The 19,304-nt window shown below is 43.5% G+C and overlaps 1 protein-coding gene and 2 pseudogenes across 1 annotated transcript; 2 read left to right on the top strand and 1 right to left on the bottom strand.

Moving 5' to 3' along the window:
- Positions 1 to 542: 542 nt before the first annotated feature.
- LOC149325047 (uncharacterized) lies at positions 543 to 4,412 on the top strand (annotated as a pseudogene).
- Positions 4,413 to 12,548: 8,136 nt separating this feature from the next.
- LOC149325046 (uncharacterized) lies at positions 12,549 to 14,505 on the top strand. Its single transcript, XM_089565024.1, has 8 exons — positions 12,549 to 12,699; positions 12,974 to 13,151; positions 13,434 to 13,466; positions 13,568 to 13,627; positions 13,714 to 13,752; positions 13,826 to 13,870; positions 14,358 to 14,405; positions 14,460 to 14,505. Exons 1-8 carry the CDS (start codon positions 12,549 to 12,551, stop codon positions 14,503 to 14,505), a joined length of 600 nt encoding a protein of 199 aa, XP_089421150.1.
- A 403-nt stretch (positions 14,506 to 14,908) lies between these two features.
- On the bottom strand, positions 14,909 to 18,366 carry LOC149325045 (uncharacterized; annotated as a pseudogene).
- Between the last annotated feature and the right edge of the window lie 938 nt (positions 18,367 to 19,304).

The raw sequence follows: 19,304 nt of genomic DNA, 5'->3' as shown, positions 1-19,304 counted from the left end.
TCACCGAGAAAGCAATAATTTACTAGATGGCATCTCAGATTTGATCGCAAGGTGACTTACCTGCAGCTCGTCGCACCGATGCGGCGATATTGACAGCGTCAGTGAATGTTACGCGCGCACAACAATGCGGAATTCCGGCGAAACGCAGCACAGTGTGCACCACGGCGAGCGATATGCGCTTGGCTTGGCCTTGCGCGGATGGGGTGTAGACTAGTGCAGCCTCTTGTGGTGTCTTGCGATAGAAAAGTTATAAAAACAATCAATTTTATTATGTAGAGGCCTGTTGGTACGTTTGTTATTGCTTTTTTTGCAATTACATTTCGCAACTACATTTTAAGGCACTGGTAGTATAGCAGCTCCGCACATAACCCCACCATCGCGCTAACCGCACGACCAATGCCCGCGACCGTGCATCGGACCCAGGGACAGCCTGTGTGGTCGTGTGTTGTTCCGTGATTTCATTGTGTCAAGGTGAACCGAGCCACCCAGTTCGTCTCATTTTTCGATACAAGTTGCTTGACGTCTCAAGCGCACTTTCCAAAATGCCTAAAACCGAAATCGAGGAGAAGCCTTGCACACGGCAAAAACCTCGCGCGAAACAAAGGCGGTTTTCGATAACTTTGGGCGATGTAGTCGCCAAACAACGGTACCTGCGACTGCTCCCTATAACTTCGTCATCTGCCACTTCCAGTGGCAGTGCCACTCCACTATCAGACTCCTTCTTTGACAGCCGTGCACTACAGAGTGAACAAGTGACTTCCATGAGCAACATAGCAGCGACACTAGACCTCCCAGAGGTGGCGCCAGCCATGTCTTTAGGTTCCCCGTGTTCATCGGCTTCAAGTTGCGACACAGCTTCTGAGCACCCTGCTGATTGCCCCAACCCAAAGCCAGCCGCCGAGTCTGGCGATAGCACTGCGGGCTTGGGCACTAAAAGAAAACATTTCGCACTCAGCATTATCGTCCCTGTTCAAGGTTCTGAAGGCACATCCTTCTGATACAGCTTGCCTTCCGTCTGACGATCGCGCATTGCTCCGCACACCGCGAGAGACTATGAATATTTCAGCGCTGACCTCCATGTCATCCGGGGAATACTGTCATTATGGTCTTGAGCACCAGCTCAGAAACATGCTGTCTCATAGAGCTCCTGAAGTCAGTTCTGTTACACTTTCCTGTTGGGCTCCAATTTCTAAATGTTCTAGAATCCAGTTATGGATAATTCAATGTCAGGTTCTTGAATGTATCAGAGCTGCACCTTTTCTTGTAGGCGTATCTGGTGCAACATCAAAGCCAGACTCTGCTAATGAGTTCTTGTCTCCATTCGTCACTGAACTGGGGCAGCTTATTTCGTGCGGGCTTAACTTTCAAGGTCAAATTTTCCAGGTTTCAGTGAGGGGCATTATTTGTGATGCTCCAGCGCGATCTTTTATATTCTCTATCAAAGGTCACAAGGGGTATTCTGGGTGCCCAAAATGCTCTGTAGAAGGAATGTATGTTCGCAACAGGGTTGTCTTCCCTTCGAAAAGCTCGACACTTGGGAAGGACGATTCTTTTAGGCGCCAGACTGACCCTAATCACCACTATGACGTATCAATTCTTACATCACTGGCCCATTGACTGCATCACAAGTGCGCCTCTTGACTACAGGCACTTGATAAACTTGGAGTCATGAAAAAATTACCGCGATTACGTTACTTCCTAATGCGAAATTTGAGCGCAGCAAATAAGCTGTTTCACCTTTTCGATAGATTGAGGCAAAGAAATCGAGCAACACATGTATGCGCTATCACAGAATTTTTTTTTTATTTTTCACACGTATTCGCAATTTCGGCTCGGGCGGTGCAGATATACAGATCCGCCGCCACCGATCTGGCTCTCTGATTGCCACCGCACAGGGGTTGCATTGGAGGAGGAGCGAAGAAAGGAATTAAGTTCGAGCCGGCGCTTTGACAACCGGAGACTCGCAGGAAGAGGGGGGCGGCTTGTACACCCAGCGGCAAACGACGGGGGCAGAAGCGCGCGCAGCAAGCGGACAACACGATAAAGGGAGGAGGGAAGAGATAGCAGCGACTGACTGATGCCGCTGACGCCGATAGCGCTGGGGGGATGAAAGGGGGGCGGAGCTGGTTACGAGGCCGACGCCGACGCGAAACCCAGGAACGGACGCCAAAGAGCTGCGCTCTAAAATTTGTTAAAGCTATGGTTGGGTGGGCCGCTGAGCGTACGTCTGGGGCCTGCAGAGCGCAAGTTGTGCGATGTGAACATCTGCTTAGCCACACACGAGCCCAGTGAATTTGCGCGAAAACCACGAAGCGTTGTGGAGTTTTACAGCTGGAAGGCAACCGAATTCAGAGTTTTTTTTTGTTGTATACAGGTCCAGTAGTGCTCAAATCTGTTCTTCCTACTGCTGTGTACTCTAACTTCCTCGCATTGCACTGTGGGGCTTTCCTTTTCACCCATCCTGCGCTGTGTCACAAGTATGCGGAGTATGCAGAGGCACTTCTTCAGGATTTTGTGAAGACATTTCCAAGAATGTATGGAGACGAATATATTTATTACAACATACACTGTCTTCTACGTATCGCTAATGGTGTGCACAACCATAGGCCACTTGATTCATTCAATGCGCTTCCATTCGAAAACAATATGCAGTTCTTGAAGCGCCTTCTCAAAAGGCACAGTGCTCCACTTGCCCAACTGTACAATCGTCTAAAGGAGCGGGAAAACATGCAACCCATGATTAGGTCATCACCATCCACTGTTGAACTTTAAAGGTAGCACGCAGATGCACCTCTACCTTTTGGATGCAGTCCTCCATTGTATAAGTGTGCAAAGTTTGAAAATTTCAGGCTTGTTTCAGGGGCAGCCCACATTCGCTGTATGATAAAAGTCTCTGTGATCCTTGTGGAGGGCGTTGCATGCTTTACTACAACAGTAGCACCTTGTATAATTGGAAGAGAATTCACAGTGAAAGAAAACTTTTACAGAAAACATTTTCTCTCAGGCCAAATTGGGGTTTTCGTCGTTTCTCAGCCATCTGGTATAAAATGCTGGCCAGTAGATGATGTGTGTAAGCTCGTCAGCTTTCCTTTTCCGAGAAGTCCGTTATTATTCCCCAGCTACATACATGTTAGCTCTGTCAGACGCAAACATTAGTCTGGGGTTTAATGTTTCAAAGCAAAATGGACTGTGAAAGACAATATTGTGAAGGGGATGAAAGACAATATTCTGAATGGGTTCGGTTCGCTTTATGGGGTTTAAAATTCCAAAGCAACTCAGGCTATAAGGGGCGCCGTAGTCGAGGGCTGCAGATAATTTCGACCACCTGGGATTTTGCAACATGCATTGAGAACACGTTGTACACAGGCCTCTAGCATTTTGCCTCCTTCAAAATGCAGTCAAGATTTCAAGACTATATGAATCCATCATCTCGGGCTCAGTAGTGGAGTGCCCTAGCCACAGAGTCACTGCGGCGGAGCTTGCTTTTATTGGGAAGTACTACCGAGTGACAGCATCTGACAGATTTCGATAATCCACCATTGCCAAGACAAGTCATTCCTGCTGTGACCCTGTCCTGTCTCAGCTACGGTTGTGACTCTTACAGATGCTGCTAAATCATGCACATCTCTGAAAACACAAAAGTAAGTACACATGTCTCCCTTTCATGTTTTCTAATCCCATAAAGAATTTTTCTAGCCCGTAGCACTGCGGACTACACCATATTCATGGGATGCATTATCTTTTCCTGCACCTCTATGTTCAATGGTAGGTTGCAGTTGCATGGAAAATGCTGCCTACTCTCACAATCAGTGAACTTGTTTCCTCAGGGATGCTGCATAGACGTCAACGGCCTGTTGTGCTGCTGTCCTTTTAAAGCAGGTTGCAATACGAAGCATCAGTCTACATGTAAGTTCGTAGTGTTAAAATTATAGACTCCCCCAATGCATTTTTCACTTTTTCCTTTGCAGTGTGGCTGCAGATGGCTCATGCAGTTGATTGCAGGAGATGTGCCACATTGTAGTCAGCAGGTGTGTACTAGTTTCAGTATTAGTCTTGGCCACTCTAGCAGCCTGTCCACTTGTTCCCTCAGCATTGCTGCACGGACATGACCAGCCCATTCAGAGGAACCATGTAATAGCTTGCACTACAAAGCAGCAGTCTACATGTAAGTTCGAAGTATGTTGACAATAATTTTTCATCTTTTTCCTTGCAACGTGTGTGTGGACAGCTCGTGCAATTGATTGTTGCAAATGTGCCACATCGTAGTGTCAACAGGTATGTATTGCAGTGTAAGTGCATGTTGCTCACTCTCACAGCCTGTCCACTTGTTCCCTCAGGGTTGCTGCATGGACGTCACCAGCCCATTCGAGAGCAATTGTGTTGTAGCTTGCTGTGTGTTGTGTTGTGTTTAATGGCGCATAAGCAACTAAGGCTATTATGCGCCAAGCTCAGGGTATAGTCAATTGCTTTATATAGTGTAACGGAAAACAGGGCGACAGGTCGCTAACCAGCAGAATGCAGCAGCCAGCCAGCCAGCGCGAGACACATCAACGTCTTCGAAGACACTTCAGCGCCACCTGAGAACACCAGGTGGCAATAGGAAGTTATACAAAAGACTAAATGACCGGCGGTGTAAAGGGCCTAAAAAGTTAATTCATGGAACCTAGAAAAATATAAGAAAAAAATTTAAAACTGACTTATTGTAAAAGGTTTAAAGAGGGTCGGTAACCTCAGCAGCCATACTTGGCTGTGCAAGGATCTCGAGGTCCCCAACCGATGGAATAGGGACCTCAGCCGTCTTCTCAGGAGTGAGAAAGTAGCTGAGGTGCACTAGAATTAAAACAGACCAGTGGGTAAAACACATTTAGAGACACTTAAGAAATCCTGATTTTTAAGAAAGCTAAAAACATGTGATATATCAACAATTGCATTATCTCCTAAAAGCAGTGTTGGATGAAAAGGGACGTATTCGTTATAAAATTCAGTAAAGTACTTTTTCCTTAATTTTTCCAATTTCGTAGAAGAAAATAAAATGTGGTTAATTGTAACTTCAACTCCGCATTCCTCGCAAATAGGTTGATCTTTTTTTGTCCGTAGGAAATTGTGTGTCAGGTGCGTGTGTCCTATACGAAGACGACAAATAATGACTTCTTTGAAGCGTTCTTGGTGGGTGCAGGATTGCCATCCTCCTAAAACTGGTTTTACGAAGTGTAGTTTGTTGTTGGCTTCATTGTCCCAGGCAGACTGCCATTTTTTCTTGTATTTCACAAAGTACTGAGTTCATGCAATCTTTAAAGGGAATATCTACTTTCGTTATTTGTTTGCCACGAACCTGCCTAGCGCAGAGGTCTTCTCTCTCGTTGCCTTTAATTCCGACGTGACTCGGCAGCCAACAAAGTTTTGTTTTTTCTTGAGCTATGGCTTTTGCTATGCTGTGTATGATGTCACCGAGCATCGGGGTAATTGCATTTCTAGAATGGAGAGCTGTAAGTAAACTAAGGGAGTCCGTGTAAATTATACTGTTTCTGAGGTTTTCATTCAATACTTTTTTTACGGCTAAGCCTACAGCATAACATTCGGCTGTGAAAATTGATGCGCACTGTGGAAGTCTGATTATTTCTTTCTCATGCCCTCGTACTACCGCACTTCCTACGTAGGCATCTGTTTTTGAACCGTCCGTATAAAAGTCCGTAAAACCATTGTATTTTTCCTGGAGTGCAAGAAATTCTTGTACTATATGTTGTTGTGGGGTTTGCGTTTTGTGAAACGGTGTAAGAGTGAAGTCGCATATTGCAGGAAAGTTGTACCAAGTTGTACTGGCTCTCCTCTGAGCGCAATGATAGGTAATGTGTTCAGTACACCGAGACTCGCACATCTCTTCAAAACGCAGGAGGAGTGGCCTGATAGCTTGTGGTTTGTTACTAAAGAGTGTTCTGGATGGACACTTTGTAACTATTTTGTAACCGATATGTTTCGATAGGGAACGGAATTTTAGAATGTATGAGCATGTGAGCATGATTTGTCCGTCTGTAAGTGATGGTTCATTACTTTCAACATAAAGACTGGTTATAGGTGACGTCCTATAAGCACCAGTTGAAAGACGTAAACCTAAATTGTGCACTGGGTCAAGTCGCTTCAAGTACGACGGCCTTGCTGAACCATATATTATACTACCATAGTCTAATGAGGATCGTACAACAGAACGATAAATTTTAGAAGGCTTGCCCTGTCAGAACCCCAGTGTTTATGCGAAAGGACTTTGAGTATGTTCAGTGATCGAAAAGTTTTCTTTTTTAACGCGTTAAAATGAGGCAGGAAAGTGAGTTTTCTGTCATATGTTATGCCTAGAAATTTATGTTCATTTTTTACGGGTAAATCTATTTCGTTCAGGTGTAGGGTGGGGTCTACCTGTAAGCCTCGTTTGAGTGAAAACGGATTGGCCACTGTTTTCTGTAGAGAAAACCGGAAATCATTTCTGTCTGCCCATGTTGTCAGTTTATTTATTGTCAGCTGTATTTGTCTTTCCCATGTTGATATGTTGGAGGATGTGTAAGCTATCTGGAGGTCGGCTACATAAAGTGAATACATAACGGACTTTAGTATTATTTTGTTAAGAGAATTCATTTTTACAATAAAAGAGTTGTGCTTAAAATACAACCTTGAGGCACTCCATTTTCCTGAATAAAATCTCTCGAAAGGGTTAAGCCTAGACGGACATTAAATGAACGGTTAGATAAAAAGTCTTGAATGGAGTTCAGCATTCTGCCACGGATGCCAAGTTGAGCTAAGTCTTGAAGAATTCCGAGCCTCCAGGTTGTATCATATGCTTTTTCTAGATCGAAAAAGACTGCAAGACAGTGTTGTTTGTGTATAAAAGCTTCTCTGACTGTATTTTCGAGGCGGACTAGGTGATCTGTAGTGGAGCATCCCTTTTTAAAACCACACTGATGGATATCAACAAGTTCACAGGATTGAAGAACAAAGGTTAGTCGTATATTTAGGACACTTTCGAAGGATTTCGCGAGGCAACTGGTCAGGGCTATGGGTCTATAACTGCTAGGAGAGGTTGGGGGTTTACTAGGGTTAAGAAATGGTACAATAATAGCTTTTTTCCAGGCCTCAGGTATTTTGCCCGATATCCAAACTATGTTAAAGAACCTTAAAAGTGCTTTTACGGCAGGTTGTGAGAGATGGGCCAGCATTTCATAGTGGATTTGGTCGGGTCCTGCAGCAGTTTTTTTACCAGTAGACAGTACTGTATTTATTTCTTGGAGGGTAATCGCACTGTTATATTTTTGGTTTGCACCTCCACTAGTTGGAAGTCTGTTTTTCGGCTGTGTTTTTGTGTTTTAAAAAAGACTTCGTATATTGTGATGAACTTGAAACTGCAGCGAAATGTTCCCCTAATATGTCTGCCTGTTCCCCTATGCTTGTTTGTGTGCCAGGTGTTGTCAATAAAGGAATTGTGAATGGTGAAAAGTTGCCATTTAATTTTCGCACATGTTCCCACATTTTTTTAGATGTGATGTGACTATTTATAGAATAGACGTAAGTCTGCCATGATTTCTTCTCGGCACTACGACGGACGTACCGAGCTTTAGGGTTTGCCTTTTTAAAATTTAAGAGATTTTCATGTGTCGGATACCATCGGAATTTACCCCAAGCTCTGTTTTGTTGTTTCTTGGCTTCCTTACAGTCTTTTTTCCGCCATATTTTATGGTTTTGTCGCACCACTCCTGACGACTGAGGAACAGCTGTGTGTGCGGCAGTTATGATACAATTAGTGAACTTTTCATTTATTTGGTCGATGGTGAGATATTCTAAAACTATATTTTCTAAGGTTACCTTTGCTCTAAAAAGTGACCAGTCGGCGAGGTGAAGCTTCCAGCGCCGTGGCCTTGGGGGATTATTTCCGGTGGGGATGTTAAAGTGATTAGTATAGGGAGGTGATCGCTGCCATATGGGTTGTCAATGACGTCCCAGTTAAAATCGTTAAAAACAGAAGGTGAACTAAAAGACAAATCTAAACAGGTCATTTTCCCTAAGGCAGGGGAGCAGCATGTGGCTTTTTCTGTATTTAAAAGGCATACACTATTTGTGAGGATAATATCTTCGATTATTTGACCCCTAGAGTCACGGTGCTCACTTCCCCAAAAAGGGGAGTGCGCGTTAAGATCCCCGACTACTAGATATGGTTCTGGAAGTTCATCAATGAGGCCTTGTAGATCGCGGACTGCAAGTGTAAGATGTGGAGGAATATATACAGAACAGATAGAAATTGTTTTATAGCTGACGACACTGACCGCAACGGCTTGAAGTTTTGTTCTGAGTTTGATTTCTCGAGCAGGAACGCCGCTTTGTACGATAATCGCTACGCCTCCAGGTTTCTGCAGCAGAGGCGCAGGCTAAATGCTAGGCACGCCAGGCCGCTGCACTGGAACGGAAGGCAGCCGCTGCAGAGAAGCAGCTGACCAGCAGTGTTGCTTCACAGGCGCGCCTCGTTGCTGCAGCTGAGCAGCAGTTTGTCGTTGGCCGGGTTATTGTTCAACAACTGCAGCGGCTTGCCGCAATAGACAAAGATGAAGCGGCGCCTCCACATAGGCTGAATCTGTAGTTTGACTTGACATTGTGGGTTTGTTTCTTTTTTAATTTTATTGCAATACACTGTCCAAATCAAGGTTAGGCTCTATCAAGGAGAGCACTAACAACGCGAGTGCTAGTAGTGACAGTGAGGTCGGGGAGAGTTTTAAGAAGGTTACACCTGTTCTTGTACGCTTCCTATCCCGTTCAACCAGAGACTTATGGCTTGCAAAAAAGGGACAGCTAAAGGAAGCGAAATCTAAAATCTTCTTCAATGAAAACCTGACAGCACAGAACAAGGCGCTCTTTTGGAAAATGAAAAAAACGGCCAAGGAAAAAGAGTATGAGTTTGCCTGGTTGAAGAATGGAAAAATGTTTGTTCGTCGTGGCCCCCGCAGCCGAGTTATCAGGATTAGGACGACTAACGATCTGGATAAGATACGTTGAGTAACAGGCCGTATGCACACCACGGTAACTGATAGCAGCACCCTTGAAAATGACAGCCTCGTTCGCATATTCTTATCATGATGCTGATTCGTTTAAACATTCCAAGCCTCTACGAGAAAAAAATCAACTTTCCTTATTCCATCTCAATGCGCAAAGCCTTCGGAATAAACAGGATTCTGTAGAAACCCTCCTAAATGCACTAGACCATAAATTTGAATTTTTAGCTTTCACTGAAACTTGGTTTACCAATGATTATGATGTCATACAATTTCCAGGATACAAATGCGCATCAGTTTCACGGAGTAATAAGAGAGGGGGAGGTGTGGCCATTTATGTAATGAACCACCTAAACTATGTCACCATTGAAGATTTCTGTGTCATAGATCAGCACTTTGAGTGTGTCATGTTAAAATGTGTTGGTACCATATTTGCCGTTATATACAGGCCGCCTTCTGGATCACAGGCAATGTTTTTAGTATTTCTTGAAAATATGTTAGAACAGTGCATGCAGTTTAAGTCGCCTGTAGTTATTTGTGGTGATTTCAATATCGATCTCTTATTGCCTGAATCTAATCAGCAAAGGATGCTTGATATTTTTTTCTCGTTTGGTTGTGAAAATGTGATACATATGCCAACTAGAGTGACTGATATGTGCCGTACTTTACTAGATGTGTGCTTCACAAGCTACAAAAAGGATGATGTGCAAGCAGGTGTACTGATAGCTGATGTTAGTGACCATTTGCCGATTTTCCTGTCATTTAAACCATACTTTACAACACAGAGTCATTCCAAAATCAGTGCACCGATTACATATAGAATCATTAATGAAGCAAAGACCACAATATTTAGAAACTTAGTAGCAGAAACAAGTTGGGCAGAGGTTTTTCAACTATCTGACCCCGTTACAGCATATGACGTCTTTATTAAAAAAGTTACCGAGCTTTATAATCAAGCCTTTCCTACAGTGCAATTCAAAAAGTGCAAAAAAGCCAGAAAACCATGGATAAATGCTGAACTTCTGAAAAGAATTAGAAATCGTGACAGACTATTTGCCTCTTTTATCAGAACGAAAAATATAGACAGTTTGATTGAGTATAAACGAATTCGTAACAAGTTAAGCTCTGATATTAAAAAAGCCAGGACCAGTTATTACGAACATAAGTTTACTGATATCTGCAACAACCCTAAACAGGTATGGAATACCGTAAACAAGCTAATGTCCAAAAATGAAAGAGACGGCATCTCTGAACTTGTTATAAATGGTGTGCCTTACACAGGGGCGTCGCTTGCTGACAAACTTAATGAGCATTTTCTCATATCAGGGGCTTCAAGTAAATCTCAGGCAAGTAACTGTGATTTTACATCGTATCTCACATCCAACATCGAAAGCTCAATGTTCATGTTTCCAACTACAGAATTGGAAATCTGCACAGTAATCAAAAACTTAAAAAGTAGCAGTGCATGTGGTGCTGATGATATTAAAGTTCAACCTATAAAATCCGTTAGTCACATGATTAGTGAGCCACTTACGCATATATGCAACCTTATTTTGAGTAGCGGAATATTTCCAGACAAACTAAAAATTGCAAAAGTCTCCGTCATACACAAGGGAGGCGATAGAAATGATATAAATAACTATAGGCCAATTTCGGTACTACCAGTCCTCTCGAAAGTAATTGAACAGGTTATAAACATCAGACTACTAAACTTCTGCAAGCGAAACGATATCATCGCAGAACAGCAATATGGATTTCAGAAAGAGAAATCTACTGAAATGGCGCTAATAAAAATTAAGGATAAGATAATAGACAATTTTGAGCAGAAAATATATACAATAGGTGTTTTTCTTGACTTTAGGAAAGCATTCGATTCTATCAAGCACCCGATATTGTTATACAAGTTATATAAATATGGCATTAGAGGAACGGCTCTCACATTAATAAAGAATTACCTCTCAAATCGTCAACAGTACACGAACATTCCGAATGCAAAGTCCAGCTTAGGTCTGATACATTATGGAGTTCCGCAAGGATCAATCCTTGGGCCACTGTTATTTCTTCTTTATATAAATGATGTAGTTAACGTGCCCTCTACACCAGAAATAGTACTGTACGCTGACGATACCAATGTATTCTTCTGCGGACAAGATCTGGAAGCCCTCCAAGTAGAAACCAATATATGGCTGCAAAACTTATCCACATGGCTCCGCACTAACGAACTGCAGTTAAACACTAAAAAAACTAAGTACATTATATTCCGCGCACGTAACAAGTGCATTAAACAAGAAATACTGATTCAATTTTGTGATGAATCTATTGAACGTGCAATATCTCATAAATTTCTTGGCGTCATATTTCACGAACATCTCGACTGGTCCCCTCACATTGAAAAAGTTCGCACAGGTATCTCTAGGTCCATTGGTATCATGTATAAATTAAAGGACCTTTTGCCTATGTGGCTAAAGAAACAACTATACTACACACTGGTACATTCGCGTTTCCACTATTGTCTTCTTGTTTGGGGCACAGCACCTAAAACAAGCATAGAAAACATATACTTATTACAAAAGAAATTTCTGCGACTAATGGATAATGCACCATACCTTAGCCACACTGCCCCATTGTTTAGGAAACACCAATTGCTTACACTGTGGAATGTTATAAACAAAAAGATAGCGTTAGCCACTTACCAACAAATGCATTCTGATCCTGCCGCCTTTTGTCATAAGTATCTCACGAAACCACACAGCTACAACATACGGCACATAAGTTATAATAAGGAAAAAATACGTACTAACTACGGCGCCCAGAAACTTAGCTACAGAATTTCCAGTTTTTTAAACGATCACCATCCTGCTGTAAACATTATTCAAGAAAGCAAATCATTGAAAGCTTTCAAAAATTGCATCACCATGTATCTGTTGTCACTCCAGGCATAACCACTTCTTTTTTTCTTTTTTATTCTGTTGTCTCTCATAGTACTTCTCCAACTGTAGATAAATGTTTAAGATGAAATTACTTCAGTTCACTGTTAACCAATCCTTTCTGTATTTCCATTTCGTTTTTATGTCTATTTTACTCGCTGAATGTCTTGTGCTCTCGAATGGGAGCAAGAAGGGCGTGGACTCTTTGTCAGGCATCCTTTTGCCTTTTAGTCTGCGCCCTAGGCAACTGTACCATTGAGTTGTCTAAATAAACACTTTGACTTTGACTTTGACTTTGATTTGTGATATGTGCAATCAAGAGGTACTATGATGGAATGAACGGCGGTGCAACAAGGTTGGTTTATTAAGGTACGGCCACACTGGCGACAAAACGCGCGCGGCACGCCGCTTGCCGCGAAACCTGCCGCCGCGGCGGGTTCGCACACACAGAACCAATGAGAGACGTCCGGCTCAGCGCCACCGCTTGGCGACTGCCGAAGTTAACCTCAAGCGGCGGCGGAAAGACCACGAACGAGCGATCCGAGCCAGCCGCGACAAAGAGAGCTTTCTCCTCGTTCGTGTGCAGCCACGTTGAAAAATGAATGTCAGCCGAGAGATCACGTTGGAACAGTTTCTGGAGACTGTTCGCGTATTCCCCTTTTTGTATGACAAAACTCACCCGGAGTACAAAGATAAGGACACCAAGATGAACCAGTGGGCGATCACCGGCAGACCATTCGATCTGACTGGTGAGTTGTTTTCAATCTTTATCTGAGCTTCCGGTGAATGTTCACGTCGGGAGGAATGTGCAGGGGTGAGCACACTTGTTTAGAGTGCTCAAGTGGTGTGCTGCGGAGCAAATGTTGTGGAATCTCGGCTTCCTAGGGGCTTGGTGATTTTGCCTGACCGGTTCGCATGTCGAATCAGGCTGCACTTCGTACAGCGCCGCTTGAGCGCGCAAACGAGTTGCTCATCTTTTTATCTTGCAACCTTGCTTGGTGATAAGCTGTGACATTACTGCAGGACCGCAAGCAGCCGCAAAATTTAAAAATGTTAAAGACCGTTGGCTTAAAATTGTGTCGGCATCGGAGGGGGCCCGGAAAAGTGGCGCCGGAGGAGAGGCAGGAAACGACCACACGAAGTGGATATTTTTCGACATCGTGGATGGCATGCTGAGAAACACGCCACATTATGCCGAAAGGTAAAAAGAAAACATCACTTAGTTGCGCAGCCATCTGCGCGAACTCCAGCCTAAAATTCATAACTTCACTGCTGTCACCCGCCCTAGCACTCTTTTTTAAGCGGCCTTCTTCGTGTTTAATATCTTTTTACCTGCTTTGACTGGCCAAGCTTGTGTGTTTTTAAGAATATATTTTCCCTCCAGCTACGTTGGTAGCTTTGCTATTGTTATTATTTTCACATTATTTTCCTGGCGAGAAATCTGCAGGGATTGCATCAAAACACCTCACATTTTACATTTCAGGTCTTCAACAAATATGCCCCCAGAAGAGGACATGTACGCTAAGTCTTGTTTCCATAAGTGTAACTTTTATTTATAGAGCTTCAGAAGATTTAACCTGTTACGCTGAAAGCAATTGCATCTGTGCTTTTGTGCAGCTGTATTCAGCCATCTTCGCTGGCATCCAACAGCCCTTCCAGTCCAAGACTGGTGGCCAGGTGTGCACCTCATTGTTTGCTTACCATAACGATTACTGCAGTGAAACAGTTTATGTACAGCATTGCCATTTCATTAACCTGTGCAGCTGTGCCTCAAGCCCGGCTGCTGTGCTTTTTCAAGAAATGTAAGTAAGCTGTAGTAATTGTAGTGTCATCATCCACCAATAGTAGCAACATCCTATGCCTTTAATAATGCAGGTACACTGACAGCCCCAATGACTTCACTGATGAAGATGATTTGAGGTGAGTGGTGATTTTCAATTTTCCTAGCTGTGGTGCATCACAGGTTACTTATCAATACACCTTTCCACCAGCCTTTCATGTTTAATAGTGGCTCGCCACTATTTTGCACTGTGATGCTGCACTCCCATAGAAATGGATTAGTTTTATGTGCATACAGATCTTGGCTTAGTTGCTGTCATGACTCGCTGCTGGTCTGTAGTTTCAAGTGAATCATACACTCAACACTGCATTGCAATGTACGAGAAAATCTTTTCAGTGTCTTGAGTTTGGCGCATGATGGCCTGAGTTGCCTATGCGCGATTGAACCAAACACAAACTTTTCAGTGCCAGATTTAATGACTGCACACCCAAAAACTGCAACAGGGTGTGAAACCAAGCTTTCGGGTGCTAGATGAGTGTAATGTGTCTTGTTCGTTGTCATAGCATTGCAAGTAGACAACATGTTTTCTGCATGGCATAAATGACATAATTTTTATTTTTTCTATAAACTCCCGAATACATCAGAAGCTGCGGCATGTTCTGCTGGCTCTTCAGGGTTCACTTTCTTGTGTCGGGATATGACACGACAACAAACATTTTTTTGAAGCAGGTTCTCAACTCCACAAGCAGGAGCTGCTGCCCCAGATCCAGGGTAAGAAAGCTGTGCACACTTTCTTTTACTGGAAGCAGACATACTTTTCCAGTGCATTTTTAGAGTCCTGTCCTGCATTTGGCCTCTCCTGCAGGTCTGCCAAAAGGCGAGCATCCAATGGACCTTCCTCTCGGTACTGGTGTGGTTCACATTTCCTGCAGGATTTGAATGACAATCAGTGATTGCATGAAAACATTGTGGTGATATATTTATATGCAGGACCAAAAGAAGGCAGTCCGATAGCTTCGATGAAGCGGTGAAAGATGTTTTGGGGAGCTGTTCGGCTACGCTGCTAGAAATAAAAAAAATGAAATGCCTGCTCCAAAAGACTACAGTCAAGAGGCAGCAAACTGGATCGCTGGTAAGTTGAGGATGCTGCCACAAAAAAAAAAGATGCGAGGTGACATTCAAGATCCACAAGCTGCTGTATGAAGCTGAAATGGTGCAGTATAATTAAATGAAATGTACACTGCGAGCAATGTGAAAATATTTTTCTTTGAAAGCAATCAATTTCGGCTTTCGTTTGACACGATAGTGTTTGTGCATGCTGACAAGAAGCTTCCTGTTATCGGAAATTACCTGCCGTCCTGCACGGGTCACGACACTTTCCTGCCATGCACCTGGCCGCCACTCATGAAGAAGGATGCCAGCCTATCCCTTACTTCCAATGCAGCCCTGTAACACTGAAATGCACGAGATGTTCATCCTTTTCCTTCAGCTTATTCTGCCTGTCTAACTGCTGTCACAGCTTCTAATGGGCGTCTTTTACTCCTCGTCGCTAGCTGTACCCAAACATGCTCTAAGCATGTGTGTTTGCACCGTTACAATTAACGCAAACTTAATGAGCAACATCTTATGTCATGTTGTGGTAAATGATCAATTTTAATCAAATGTTTTGAAGGTTCCATTGTTTGTTACTGATGAGTTTCAATTGCTTTAATGTAAATAAAGCAGGAAATGCAAACTATAATTGATTTCATGCTGTCTTGGAAATAATAATTACCGAGCAGAGTGGTACCCCTGGTCTGTCCATCTAGGCAGGGCACTACTATCGTTCCTCCATGCTCCATTTGTGACATTGCCCTCCCAGTCTTCAAGGTCGACAAATCCAGGAGGGTTGTACGTTGTCCTTGAAGACACAGAGTCTTTCGTTAGAAAATTGTGGAGCGCCATACATGCCCTTACAATGTTCTCAGTGGTTTCTTCTGACGCTCGAAAGGGTCTCTTCAGTATATGCCACCTACTGGCCAGGATACCAAAACTCTTTTCTATGAGCCTCCTTGCACGACTCAGCCACGACTGCCCTCTTCAAGTACTCACTGTACTGGCTGGCCCTATAGGCATGAAGAGCTAGACAAAAACATAACGGGAGGGCATTAAAATTACAGCAAACATCCACATACTTGGAGGAAAAATGCAATAGCACTAATTTCAAATCATTGAAATAAGTGGCAGCTGTGCGCACCCGCTGAAATCAACTTGAAAAAAAAAACTGTTGCGACATGTTATGTCTTCTAGGTGCTTTTTTTCCTGTGCGGCCAATTTGAAATACATTACTTGATATTTTAGGGGGTTTTATTCAATTTTTTCATACTGTTGCGCTAACGAAATAATACATAGAGCCACCTTTGGCTGCATTGCACAACTTGACAATTCCAGTATATTTTACTTTCAGAAAAACAGGTTAAATACTACTCATGCATTTGCTTGCAATCATGCAATTAAACCATATATGTCAACACTAGATTTTATTACTGCATCATACCATTGCTTTCACACAAAATGCAAGCTAACATGTAAATTAGCAGTAATAAAAGTATTTTAATACACTGATACTGCACTGCATACACAAAATTTAGTCCTCTGAACCATTTTTTTCTTGCAGGAACTAAACCTTCGCTTGTAAGATATGCCATGTACATGCATGCAGGCTAAACTGCATTTGTAAATTGTTTGATCATTTTTACCGCATGCATGCATTGCACAAAACTGCATCTGCTATGGAAAACAGCGGCAACAGTAGCACAGTACAGCTGCATTGATTTTTCATCTCTGCAATGTCAGCATTAAAAGTAATTAGTGCAACTTGCCACGTCGAGGATAAGGCCGCATGAGGTAAGGCTTAAACGGAAAGGCCTCGTCGCCCACAATCAAGTATGGTATCAGACCCGCTGAGCCCACTGTTGCTGCTGGGGGGATACCAAATCGGCGCTCACCCAATATGCACGTCAACTTTGTTTTTAAGAAAACTCCCCCATCACTTTCTCCCCCGTAGTGGCCAACGTCCACATACACAAATCTGAAATAAAGCAAGAAGTTTCTGTGTAACCCATTTAGCATCTGATATAGCACATGACTTTCACCTTGCTGCTCCTGGAGTCACTACTACGTTCTATTCTTGTAATTTCTGTGCTGCATTATAGCTGGACTAAATATACATGCCACACACAATCAGAACTCAAGAGATTAACATCTTGAAATCTTTTGCAATTTGTGCACAATCAAATGTTTAATGTCAACCTACGTGAGCAAACCGTGGTAAACATATGCCTGTCATGCTATGCCCCTTAATTCGTCATGTAACTTGTAGCATTGAACTGTCCTCTTTCAGTGCATACAATGGCACTCTCTTTCAATGAATATAATACACTGTTTTCATGATTCTCAAGAAAAATACACCATTAGCGAGCAGTTTAACAAAAGCTTAGTTTTGCCATGAATGAACCATACCTGTAATGTGAATCGCATGTTGCCATGAGGACTGTGCTGAATGACTTATAATTCAAGTTCCGTGACCTTGAATTTGTAGGACATTCAATGCTCACATGCTCTCCGTCAGTGCAGTTGGGGAAATTCCACTCTGCAAGCATGTCTGTGGCAATCTGAAAGAGTGTTCGAGAGGCAATATAATATAGACTGCGACAAAAACAATAGCGTAGTAATGCATAAGGAAACATTTGTCTTATGCACGTTATGAGATGCAGGAGTTCCACACGTTTCAAAAGTCAGCATGTAAGGTGCATTGGGAAAGTCAGTAGCATAACAAATAAGGTAAAGAAATGCAAGCTGGACTTGTCGACACTATAAACCCTCTCCACATTAAGAAAACGGGCTGTAGTGCACTTTTTTCCATTCTTCTGCTGTTTGTGGAAACCTTACATAGATTGGCTGAAGTATCTCCCATAATGCAGCACAAGTTTCTCTTACGATCATTCCAGCCGTTGATCGTCCTGTCAGGAAGTTGAATGACAAACTTCTCATCGTGTCCCCGTTTGCGAGAAATATGAAAAGCGTATTCTCATCAGATACGTCTCAAAGGATAAATGGGGAGGAGGGGGGTGGGGCTTAGATGGATCATAGTGTTCATGCAGTACGTTTTAACACAATACTTTGCGAGGGACTGGTGATCAGGCACTAAAACGGGACAGTGCCCGGTCACGGACTTACCTTACTGTCATGGCAAGTTGATCGTGTGCGGATATCGACTGCCTGAACGGAGTGTCTTGCCGCTCAATCACAGGCCGAACTAGCTGAAGCAGTGTGTCGAACGAGCTAGGCGGCATCCGAAGGAAGCTGTAATCAAGAATCAAAAGCAACATCACTGTATGTCACGTAAAACACACGGCACACTACGCATTTAAAAAGGTTGTAATCACTCACTCTCTGAAGAAGCATTCATTCATTCAGCGCGCAGCCGGGGCAGCAAAGCATTTGCTTGCCCCTCAGCGTCTCGGTAGCGCCAGCAGGGGTGCATCTAAAACCTTCGCCTATGTGCCGTTTGCATGCGCCGCCGTCGCAGCAGCAGAGAACACAAAATGACGAAAACGCTCATCGTCGTCAGAACATCGTCGTCTGCATCTGCCATTGCAGAAGTCAACGCGATCAGCGCGGTAGATGACGAGGCACGAGGAGGTATGCGGTGAGCAAGCCGAGCAAGAAAAAAGCGCGAAAAAACCGTGAAATCATGCCTATACTCGGCCAGTTCGAGACAAGGCGAGATCAGCGCTGTCACGTGACCCCGCGGCGGCCGCCGCGCGCACAACCGATGTGGCCTCTCTGCCGCGCGGCGTTCTCGCCGCCGGCGGCGTGCCGCGCGCGCTTTGCGGCCAGTGTGTTCGTACCTTTAGGTTATTGGAGCTAAACGTCCCAAAGCGACTCAGGCTATGAGGGACGCCACAGTGAAGGGCTCCGGAAATTGACACTGTACAGTACAAGGGCCACTTGAATTTCGCCTACATCGAAATGCAGCCGCCGCGGCGCAGCAAGGACACTAACAAGAAAGGGACACCACATGAGCACACTACCAACTGTTTATTACAGGGAAAAGTGGCATATTTAAACATTCAGCTCAAGCACAGGGCTCATCACATTATCGCTCCGAATGCTTGAGTCTCTTGCTTGAGCTGAATGTTTAAATATGCCACTTTTCTGTGTAATAAACAGTTGGTAGTGTGCTCATGTGCTGTCCCCTTCTTGTTAGTGTCCTTGTTGCGCCGCCATTCATTCCATCATGCACCAAGTCACCCCTCAGGAGGTTATTATGAAAAGTCCTTACCTCGTCAGTTTTACTTTATTGCATTTGTGCCCTCATTTGACTTCACTATGTACTCCACTCGACTGTGATAACTTCAGGGTGGTGCACAGCAATTCATTCATTCTACTTTACTGCATCTCTTTACTTTACATTGCTTACCTAGCCAAAGACACTGTGATAATTTTGTAATGATGTGTTCCTACAAAGAGTATTGCTGTTCATTTTACTTTTTACGTAACCCATATTTTATCAAAGTACACTGCAATAAT

The sequence above is a fragment of the Amblyomma mixtum genome, chromosome 10 (genome assembly GCF_055824585.1).
Source record: "Amblyomma mixtum isolate Tamu chromosome 10, ASM5582458v1, whole genome shotgun sequence".
NCBI lineage: Eukaryota > Metazoa > Arthropoda > Arachnida > Ixodida > Ixodidae > Amblyomma > Amblyomma mixtum.
This window is presented reverse-complemented; position numbering and strand designations above follow the sequence as displayed.

Coding starts and splice junctions, on each gene's coding strand:
- LOC149325046 (XM_089565024.1), top strand. CDS start 12,549: ATGAATGTCAGCCGAGAGATCACGTTGGAACAGTTTCTGGAGACTGTT. Junction 13,628..13,713: donor AGTCCAAGACTGGTGGCCAG/GTGTGCACCTCA, acceptor TAACCTGTGCAG/CTGTGCCTCAAGCCCGGCTG. Junction 13,871..14,357: donor ACTGATGAAGATGATTTGAG/GTGAGTGGTGAT, acceptor TTTTTTCTATAA/ACTCCCGAATACATCAGAAG.